This window comes from Oncorhynchus gorbuscha, linkage group LG04, assembly GCF_021184085.1.
Source record: "Oncorhynchus gorbuscha isolate QuinsamMale2020 ecotype Even-year linkage group LG04, OgorEven_v1.0, whole genome shotgun sequence".
In the NCBI taxonomy this organism is placed as follows: Eukaryota; Metazoa; Chordata; class Actinopteri; order Salmoniformes; family Salmonidae; genus Oncorhynchus; species Oncorhynchus gorbuscha.
In genome coordinates, this window is record NC_060176.1 from 55641971 (window position 1) to 55653353 (window position 11383).

The 11383-nt window shown below is 40.7% G+C and overlaps 1 protein-coding gene across 2 annotated transcripts; it reads left to right on the top strand.

The window, feature by feature from the left end:
• Positions 1-11163, top strand: LOC124034317 (AT-rich interactive domain-containing protein 5A-like). Of its 2 annotated transcripts, none has more exons than XM_046347334.1 (7): positions 1-131; positions 4012-4094; positions 7457-7622; positions 7835-7887; positions 9095-9192; positions 9277-9430; positions 9573-11163. In XM_046347334.1, exons 1-7 carry the CDS (start codon positions 128-130, stop codon positions 10800-10802), a joined length of 1788 nt encoding a protein of 595 aa, XP_046203290.1. In that variant the 5' UTR covers positions 1-127; the 3' UTR covers positions 10803-11163. The 2 variants fall into 2 exon arrangements, with proteins under 2 accessions (XP_046203290.1, XP_046203289.1); XM_046347333.1 differs by lacking the exon at positions 1-131 and adding an exon at positions 3701-3931.
• The last annotated feature ends 220 nt before the right edge of the window (positions 11164-11383 follow it).

Genomic DNA, 11383 nt, shown 5'->3' on the forward strand with positions numbered 1-11383 from the left:
CCCAATAATAATCCATTGACAACGTCTTATTTCGAGGTGTGCAAAATTAGAGAAGCTTCTTCAGTAAAAGTGGTGCTGAAACAAAGTAAACCTTCTTCAAGTCGCGAGTCAAGGAATTATTTTGCAAATGGGTAAGTTGTTTTTCTTAACATTTTGGAAGTTTATGAATTATGTTAAGCACCATCAGCTTTTATTATTTTAGCTGGAGAGGAATCAACATGTCTTGTCAAAAGCACACACTTAGTTATAATGGTGACGTAGGCTGCAAATTGTGGCACTGTTTAATAATTTATTTCAACGTTTGCAGTTAGACAACAGCCTACTGTTTTTTGTAACCTCGATCACACATTTATGGTTTCATTATACGAAATAAACTGTGATAGGAAGTTGTGAAATGGCACTTACATTGGGTAGGCTATTGTAATTCATGCATGATGCAAGTTAACTGACAGAACGTTTTTAATAGAGGCATAAAAACATACATATACATATAAAGATGACATAGTTTTCTATGCAAAGGGTACGATTCTTAATGTTATTTGTATTTTAAATAAATGTTATAAAACTTAAAATATTTACAGTACCAGTCAAAAGTTTGGACACACCTACTCAATCAAGGGTTTTTCTTTATTTGTACTATTTTCTACATTGTAGAATAATAGTGAAGACCTCTTTGGTAGGCCGTCTTTGTTCCTGAGTGGCGCAGCGGTCTAAAACACTGCATCTCAGCGCTTGAGGCGACACTACAGACACCCTGGTTCGAATCCAGGCTGTATCACAATTGGCCGTGATTGGGAGTCCCATAGGGCAGCGCATAATTGGCCCAGCGTTGTCCGGGTTTGGTCGGTGTTGACCTACCTAGTTTTAAAAAATAAAAATCGAAACTATGAAATAACACATGGAATCATGTAGTAACCAAAAAAGCGTTAAACAAATCAAAATATATTTTATATTTGAGATTCTTCAAAGTAGCCACCCTTTGCACACTCTTGGCATACCCTCAACCAGCTTCATGAGGTAGTCACCTGGAATGCATTTCAATTAACAGGTGTGCCTTTTTAATTTGTGGAATTTCTTTCCTCCTTAATGCGTTTGAGCCAATCAGTTGTGTTGTGACAAGGTATGGGTGGTATACAGAAGATGGCCCTATTTGGTAAAGACCACGTCCATTTATGGCAAGAACAGCTCAAATAAGCAAAGAGAAATGACAGTCCATCATTACTTTAAGACATGAAGGTCAGTCAATCCGGAACATTTCAAGAACTTTGAATGTTTCTTCTCTGCTGCAGAGGATAAGTTCATTAGAGTTAACTGCACCTCAGATTGCAGCCCAAATAAATGCTTCACAGAGTTCAAGTAACAGACACATCTCAACATCAACTGTTCAGAGGAGACTGCGTGAATCAGGCCTTCAGGGTCCAATTGCTGCAAAGAAACCACTACTAAAGGACACCAATAAGAAGAAGAGACTTGCTTGGGGCAAGAAACACGAGCAATGGACATTAGACCGGTGGTAATCTGTTCTTTAGTCTGATGAGTCCACATTTGAGATTTTTGGTCCCAACCGTCGTGTCATTGTGAGATGCAGAGTAGGTGGGCAGATGATCTCCGCATGTGTGGTTCCCACCGTGAAGCATGGAGGAGGAGGTGTGGTGGTGCTTTTCTGGTGACACTGTCAGTGATTTATTTAGAATTCAAGGCACACTTAACCAGCATGGCTACCACAGCATTCTGCAGCAATATGCCATCCCAGCTGGTTTGAGCTTAGTGGGGCTATCATTTTTTTTCTCACCAGGACAATATCTCAACACACCTCCAGGCTGTGTAAGGATTATTTGACTAAGAAGGAGAGTGATGGGGTGCTGCATCAGATGACCTGGCCTCCACAATCACCCGACCTCAACCCAATTGAGATAGTTTGGTATGAGTTGGACCTCAGAGTGAAGGAACAGCAGCCAACAAGTGCTCTGCATATGTGGGAACTCCTTCAATACTGTTGGAAAAGCATTCCAGGTGAAGCTAGTTGAGAGAATGCCAAGAGTGTGTAAAGCTGTCATCATGGCAAAGGGTGGCTACTTTGAAGAATCTCAAATGTAAAATATTTTTTGATTTGTTTAACACTTTTTCTCCCATGTGTTTTTTCATAGTTTTGATGTCTTCACTAAGATTCTACAATGTAGAAAATAGTAAAAATAAAGACATTCCCTTGAATGATTAGGTGTGTCCAAACTTTTGACTTGTACTTTAATTCGTCACTAAGCAGAAACTCTTGACATACATATTTCAAGCCAATATAGAAATATAAGGAGCATTCCTAATTACTGGCTTGGAGAGAGTAAGTAATTCAATAACTGATGGGCTAATAAAACTGGAACACTGGTCAATTGCAATGTATCATGACTTAAAGCTGGAATCCTTAGTTGCTACACCATTTTTGGACGTATACATTAATGATATATACCCATTGATTCTTGAAGAGTATACACTTCTAAATTACTCATGATCTTAGTTCAACCTTTGCACCACATCAGAATCAGAACCCAAAATTCAAGTTATGCCCCAATATTTGTAAACAATGTAAATATAAACTCACACTGTATAGCCTCAAACCATGATTAAAACTAAGGTTGATATCATGGATGTCAGTCCTTGCATCCATAGCTCTGCTTATGAATTTGAGTGGCTATATTTCTCCAAGGCCATCCCACAGCTTTTTACCAAAACGTAGATGGAGTGACCACTGTTATTGTTTCAATTAAGGATTCTAGCTTTAAGCAGGTTAGTATAAACTGTAGATTAATGTGCATGAGATATACTAAGTACTTCAATTTACTGTGTACACAATAACCATTTACTCTGCCACAATGACATCCCTTTTCCTTCCAAAAATCTCCTTTGTACATTGACGAATGTACATATTTGAACAAATGAAATAGGGAAGTCGAGAGCTTGGGAATATACATTTCTATCTGCAAAAATATTATTCTGAGATAATTGGCTTTAAAGTTCTGAACCCTCATTGGTTTGAATGGTGTCAGCAATTTTTGTCTTGTATTACTTTGAAAATAACAACATGAATTTGGGTATTTAGAGTACTTTATAGGTAGAGAACATTGAAAAGAACAAGGCTATGTCAACTAAATTTTGACAAATTCAGATATAACCTTATAGTCCAAGGTCTCAAAGTTCTATGTATAGCATGATTGAAGCTGATTTCGAAATAAAATTATATATTGGTTTTGCAGACAAGTGATATCAATTATGTTTGATGGGCTATTGAAGAGACTGCTACTCTCCTTGAGGAAGAATATAATGTTAAAAGGTTAGAATGTGGGTGTTCAATGACAAATACATTTGGCTTTCAGTTGTCATGGCTGTACATGGATCCATTCGCTTTCAACTTCAGCCTTTAAGTATTTTACATTTGTATCAGTACTAATGCTATTCTCAGGCACTTAACATGTTATGCCTGAAAATGATGTGTGCTTGGGGGGGGGGGGGGGTCATTTGTATTGCCTTGAGTTTGATGGATGATCATTTGATTATCAAAGTATGCAAATTAAATACTGAAAATAAAACTGCCTTTTACATTACATTTTGCATTTTCATTCACATGTTGTAATGCTTTCATATCAGGCAGGGTACCACATAACTGCGGTTAGACTCATAAGCAGGAAGTGGTGTTGTAACCATGTGGCTTTATATTAAAACTGTGTTTTCTTTCGTTGTTACTGGAGTGTGTGTTAGCTTACAGAATATTCAGTGATAGATCACACGTATACTTGTTCTTGCTGCTAGCACAGGTCTGGAAATGCAATCATAGGTGAACCAAGGCATCAGGTTTTCACATAGGTAGGGCTTCATTGCATCTTGTTCTGGATTAAATGACCTGACTGAAGATGCATGGGACATACACCATTCTTTGCTTATGGTAAACAAATTGCCCATATGGAGTGGAGGGTGTGTGCTCTGGCCTAGTTGTCACTGTCTTTTCTCTGTGCCTTATGGCAGTATTTGATCCTGAAGGGGGGCGAGACACCAGTCAGAGACCAGTCATGGAGGAGGGCAGAGGTGTGGAGGGGACACTGAACCAGGTAAGATAGGACAGGTCATTGATGACTCATATTGTCTCCAGGTAGCTTGAGACACTTGGCTGTCTTTTTCTGCATGAATTTAGAATTTACATCCACATTGGAAAGAGAGAGTTCAATTTTGATGTGCGTTTGCAAGAACACATTCACTTCCAGTATGTTTACATTCTTAATTTCTTGTGTTGTGTGTTTCATTTCCCCCAGCTTTCAGTTCTCTATTTCTTCAAATGTCAAATTAGCATGTCAAGTATTAGGCTCCTATAAAGGGATTCATTTTCGTAGAAGAATTGTGTGTTTCTTCATTACATACAGTAAGTTGTAAAAGAACAAAACCACATGTAACCTTAAGTCACATTCTTTACATGTCTCTGATATGTCTGAGTTCATGTGTGGGCATACAATATGATAACAGAACTATATGCAAAAGGGAACGAGTTACATTATACAAATAACCCATTTAATTGAAGTTGTTGTTATTGAAGAGTGTATTCCTATGTTTACCCTTTGCACATGTTCATTGTTGCATACACTTCTCAAAAAATCCTCATCATATGAAATAATATTACTAACCCCCTGGGCACACACTGGTTGAACAATCATTGTTTCCACGTAATTTCAATGAAATTACATCGAACCAACGTGGAATAGATGTTGAATTGACGTTTGTACCCACTGGGAAGTGACGCCATGCAATATCACATCTGATCGTTTTATCTTATTTCTCAGATCAGTAATCAGCAAAGTGATTATTTAATGTTATAGTAAGTAGGCGGTGTCTCATAGAGCGTGAAAGAATATACATTTCTCTCTATTTGCACTATTTACACAAACAGAAACTGGAGTTCCACTAGACACAGTTCTGGTAATTGAAGATGAGAAAATAAAAGTTAGTGCAGAGATGCATCAAATTTCCAAGACATTGCCGTGAGATGAAAGCCCAGTGGTTTCTGTGGTGACAAGTGGCCTGTCGATAGCATCAACCCGGCACGCCACCAACAATCATAGTGAGAGTCTTATCGACACATTGACGACAACATTTCCTATGCCCTTTTCCAAAATGTGAATGTGGTGGAAATGTAGATGCTGTTTACTGACAGTCTTTCACAACGATATTCATGCCTTATTTTTGTGTGGTTAACTATGATGAATATTGTATGGTGGGCTTTATGACTCGGACTGCAGTCGTTTCCTGTATGAAACCTATGTCGCGTAGAGCTGACTGACATCTCTCTGTTTTGTGGTCCAGCCATGAATACATTTATTCAGGTTAGTATACAAATAAAGCAGTAGGCTTATCTTCTAATATGTACTGCTTACTGTAAAAAATGGTTTCATCACATTGTTCAGTAGTCATATGCAACACATGGATTAAGTTTTCATAAAAATACTATTTCTGCTTTTCTGGAAATATGTTGCACTCTATGACTAATCCATATTCCAGTCATACATGCTTTTGCTTTGTCCATAAGAACTTTGCATTGTATCTTTCATCTCCTTGATTAGATATGAAGATGGCTGTGTGTGGAACGATTATTCTACAAATTTGTAAAGCACCTACTGTAACCTAGTAAGTCATGGAAATGTATCCATAGCAAGAGAGAGAGAGAGAGCTGGCGAAAGAGTAGCAGCTGGCCAGTCAAGGCAGGAAGGAGACGAAAGCGAGAGAACATTGCATGGTGCTGGAGGAGGCCCATTGATAAAAGATAGGGTGTTATAGCTGGGAACTGTGTCTATGGGACAGCTGTATAGAGCTGTGAGTCAGTCAGGGCTATCCCAAATAGGGGCCCACATCTTCACTATTGCTCACCACTGGGTCCTGCTTCTCGGAACCAGTAACCACAGAGAGGAACCTGATTCAATATGAAACTCTGCTTGACAGTTGCCTACAGCTCAGCATACGCCACAGAAACAAACTAGTCTCTGTATTCATTTGGATTGGGATATTGTATTGACATACAGTATTTCATTTGAGAGCAGAAATTGTAATATAAATTGTAATAAAAAAATATCAAACTTCTACACAGAGTTCATAGCTCTGTGCAAATTCAACCTGTATGCTTGTGCACAAAACTGATATAATCAGACAATGTCCCTTTGTGAATTTAGCCAAAAATATTTATAGTACAAAATATGATGACACGGTGTCTGCAGTTTTGTGAACATCAGCTTCCTATACTTTGGTTCATTTTAGTGTCAGTTTGACCAGTTTGAAGTATCATAGATACTTCTCATCCAAATGAATGCATTGAATGTAAGGACAGTAATCTGTTCAGGCCTAAATTTCTGCACGCCTCTACGGTTTCATTTCTCATTTGGTATTCACCGCATTTTGTGACTTTTCCCTTTTCTACTCGTTTGTGTTTGATTTGTGTTTGCTGAAACAACGTTCTTACAGAGTAAGCTCCATGTTCAACATAATAATCAAATCCTGAAATATGCCTCTGGAAAACTACTGGACCAAGAGCCCTACTGATCATTTCAAACAGATAATTGCAATTGAATTTGAACCTCACTCCTTTTTGCATTCTCACGGAACATGTTCTAATCATGTGAACTACTTGCTAGGCTACTCAGTCTTTTGTCATTTCATGTGAACTACTTGCTAGGCTACTCAGTCTTTTGTCATTTCATGTGAACTACTTGCTAGGCTACTCAGTCTTTTGTCATTTCATGTGAACTACTTGCTAGACTACTCAGTCTTTTGTCATTTCATGTGAACTACTTGCTAGGCTACTCAGTCTTTTGTCATTTCATGTGAACTACTTGCTAGGCTACTCAGTCTTTTGTCATTTCATGTGAACTACTTGCTAGGCTACTCAGTCTTTTGTCATTTCATGTGAACTACTTGCTAGGCTACTCAGTCTTTTGTCATTTCATGTGAACTACTTGCTAGGCTACTCAGTCTTTTGTCATTTCTAAATGACATGTATGACGTTCACTTTCATGTCAGTGGAGAATAAATGTATAACAAAGGGCTTGTGAGTAAAGGCTTTGGTGGGAAAGAGACCTTTTCATACTGTATAAAGAGCTCGATATCTTCATATCTATTGTTCAACTAGACATCCTTGTCACCAGGCTGATGATCAGGTCCAGACCGAAAACCCCATATATCTGTTGGTTTCCCTTTATACAGGATGTATGGTTACTTATTGAAAGTGGTGAAGCCAACTCTGTCATGTTCTGAATGTGTCACTTGAAATTCTAGTTGCCCAAGAAAAGACATTGAGATCATTAAAAAAAAAAGTTTCCTAATGTATAATTGGTTTATTTTCTTCTTGCAGTTCTGTTTTGAAGACGTATATGTTCATTAATAGTATGCATCCATATAATTTGGATTTACATCTATCTGATGGTCTCTACCGTAGAATTCTGCAGCGATGGGGATTTCTGACTCAGCCAGTGAATGTGAGGAGCCTCCCAGGTCTAGCCCAATGGAGACAGAGGAGAGGTCCTTCATGGCCAATTTGCACTGTTTCATGAAGGACAGAGGCACACCCATAGAGAGGATACCACACCTGGGCTTTAAGCAGAGTGAGTCCATGTTCAAAGGATTTAGCCGTAGCTTTATTACTCAATCTCAATTACATAGATATGTTTTCCCTGCTCCCCAGATCACCTCGATCTTTGGGGTAGTTTGTAAATGCATGTGTTAAGACAATTCATAGGTAATGATACAATATAATAGTAATTATAGAACTGTGCAATGTCCCCAATGTTCAAATGCATATGGTTTCTGCTCACAGTTAACCTGTGGAAAATCTACAAAACTGTTGAGAAGCTTGGCAGTTACGACTCTGTGAGTACACCCATATAGTACAGTTACGACTCTGTGAGTACACCCATATAGTACAGTTATGACTCTGTGATTACACCCATATAGTACAGTTACGACTCTGTGAGTACACCCATATAGTACAGTTATGACTCTGTGAGTACACCCATATAGTACAGTTACGACTCTGTGAGTACACCCATATAGTACAGTTATGACTCTGTGAGTACACCCATATAGTACAGTTATGACTCTGTGATTACACCCATATAGTACAGTTACGACTCTGTGAGTACACCCATATAGTACAGTTATGACTCTGTGAGTACACCCATATAGTACAGTTATGACTCTGTGAGTACACCCATATCGTACAGTTGTATATTTTTTACACTTGACCTGGTTGTTGATCACACAGAGATGGCAGTGGCAGCTACTCACATTTTTTTTATGTTGCGAAAGAGACCATGCAGCTTAGCTTCTTGTGTGGAACATTAACTTTAGTTGACAGGATGTAAACATGACCATACCCACCACATTAAGAGCAGAGTCCACACTGACTGCTGAATGAAGTTTCCACTCTGTGGCATGTGTACACGCTCAATGCGCTGAGAGAGGAAGGGTTTCTATGAAATGCCAATTCAGTTCACAGGAGCTTAGCCTAGAGTAAGACGTTGTTCTCTATTTTAGTAATGGGCCAATCATCTCCCTCCATATAATATATATATATTTTTTGTGGTACTTATTTCCCTATTTTCTCCCCAATTATGTGATATCCAATTGGTAGTTAGTTTTGTCCCATCGCTGCAACTCCCGTACGGACTCAGGAGAGGCGACGGTCAAGAGCCGTGCGTCCTCAGAAACACAACCCTTCCAAGCCGCATTGTTTCTTGACACACTGCTCTCTTCACCCGGAAGCCAGCCTCACCAATGTGTCGGAGGAAACACCATACAACTGACAACTGAAGTCAGCATGCATGCGCCCGGCCCGCCACAAGGAGTCACTAGAGCACGATGGGACAACTACATCCCTGCCGACCCGGGTTGTGGTGACGCCTCTAGCAATGCAGTGCCTTAGACCACTGCACCACTCGGGAGGCCCTCTCCATATATTCTTAATATAAAAAGACAGATTAGACAGTCATATTCTTTACCTCCAATTAATGCATAATGGTTCTGGATGAGGGATTTAGGGGGGTGTGTTTGCTCACTATGGTGTGTTTTCCAACAGGTGACAGCACGACGGCTGTGGAAGAATGTGTATGATGAGCTGGGGGGCAGCCCAGGCAGCACCAGCGCTGCTACCTGTACCCGCAGACACTATGAGAGGTGAACACTGCTCCAGATAATCTGTCTTCAACTCACTCCATCTCTGCTTGTTTTCATTGTGTAATTTCTTTGTCTTCAAAACAGGCTTGTTTTACCCTTTGAGAGACAGTTGAGGGGAGAGGAGGACAAACCTCTGCCTCCAAGCAAACCACGCAAACAGTACAAGAGGAGCCCTGAGGGAAGCAAGTCTGAGGGCAAGAGGAAGAGGCCCCATCTGGAAAAGGAGACGGACTCTGAGGTACTTCACTTTTCACCTGTTTGTGACTATTGTCATAAAAGTCACTGGCTGTTTTCTATTACTCCAACCTATGATTGTCATACAGTTACTGTACCCCAAACTGTACGACTGGAAATGAACTCTCCATGTTGTATTATTTCAGGGCCAGCTACACTCTACTCCATCGTCTCCATGGACCACTCCAGCTGAAAGGCTCCACCCAGACCGTCCTCCACCAAACAATGAGACTACCGTCAGTGACGGCCTCTCTTCCTCAGCGTACTCCCTATCCCAGCCAGGTCAGGTCCAGTCTTCTGCTTCAGACATCATCTCCCCTCTGGAGAAGAAGAAGCGTATGGCCCAGGCCAGCCTGAGTCAGTCCCAGGACTGTCAGAGCCCCAGACAGGAGGACCGTAAGGGCAGGCCCTCTGTGATCCACTGCTCCCAGTCCCCAGGGCTGGTCCGTTCTAGCCGGACACGCACTACCTCGGAGGGCTCTCCTCTCCCTCCGTCGTCCTCCTCTTCCCGTAGCCCATCCCCCTACTCCATCTCCTCTGAGGACTGTCCAGCACTAACTGAAGAGAGGCCCCCAGTTCCAAAACCAGAAGTACCTTTTCCTTTTTCCAGCAACCCAATATCTGCCTGCAGTGGGGTCCACAAGCCTCAGAGCTGCAGCCCTGATGTCAAGAAATACGTTGGCTTCCCTGGAGGACAAAGAGATTTCCCTCAGGTCAGCCCTCTACCGGGTGACACAGTTTCTATCAAAGGTCAGAGTAAAAACTCTGTATGGAGCCCTGTCTGCAATGGGAGTAACAGACGTCCAGCTCACCAAAGATCCCCACCAACGTCCTGCACGTATACTGTTAGGTCTTGCTTGGTTCCATCCATCTCCAGTTTCACTAAAGTTTATCCCAAATCTATGGAGCCTTTGCGGCCTATACCCTTTCGACCAGGTTACACCTTCCATCAGAACCCAAATAGGCCCATGTTACATGATAATGATCTGATCTATACTAAGAAACTACATATGGTGCCTCGACATTATCAGACAGAGAAAAAGGAGAAGTCCACGACAATGTTGCCCAAGCCACTTCCAACGCAACAACCTTTATTCCACTCTAATGTCAGCATACCAGTGTCCTACCTCGTCCCAGCCTATGACCGGACAAGGGGAGACTCTGGACAGAAGCCACCTGTACACCCATTCTTTCTATCCACCAACAGACTGCCTCAGTCCCAGATCAACCCTATGTACCGTCATGCCCCAACGGGACACACCCATGCTTCCCCTTATGAGCCTGCTCTCTACTCCTATCCCTATTCCATTCCTATGTTAAATCCCCATACTGGATACAGCATCACTGGCGTGCATTATCCTCAAACTAGGCAGTGATAGCCCAGCCTACCTCTCTCAGAGCTTATAGACAATGTGACAAGTCAAATGGAGATAATGACAGTACCTGCTTCATTCTAGACATTTTCTAAATTTGACTCGAACACAGCTGCATTCTATGTGAGTGATCAACAGAGAAGCGTTGTGTTGTGATTATTATCCCGAGATGGGCTCCCCACTGTGGCAACTGATAGAATTGCACTAATACAAAGGACTCATCTTTCTGTATTTGTAACAATAGCCCTCTAGTTTACTGCTATGTACGTTTTTTTTATTGTATGATAAAATAATTTTACATGGAAATAATATATGAAACAACACATGTAATTGTTTATTTCTGAATAAAATCTAAAATAATTCCTGTCTGATCCAAGTCTGCATTCTTTGGTAAGTAAAATAACCATGGTCATTTGTCATTTTCGACATTTATTTTAATTAGTTGAGGGGACATGCAGCACTTAATCCATGGAAAGTAGACCACTGTATTTCATTAATGCCAATAAACACATGCCTTTTTGCAAATAACAATAATAAAACATTATTTTGTAAACCAAACACTAGGGCAGAGATTACGGAGGGAT

Coding starts and splice junctions, on each gene's coding strand:
- LOC124034317 (XM_046347333.1), top strand. CDS start 3,904: ATGGGACATACACCATTCTTTGCTTATG. Junction 4,095..7,456: donor TGGAGGGGACACTGAACCAG/GTAAGATAGGAC, acceptor TCTCTACCGTAG/AATTCTGCAGCGATGGGGAT. Junction 7,623..7,834: donor ACACCTGGGCTTTAAGCAGA/GTGAGTCCATGT, acceptor TTCTGCTCACAG/TTAACCTGTGGAAAATCTAC.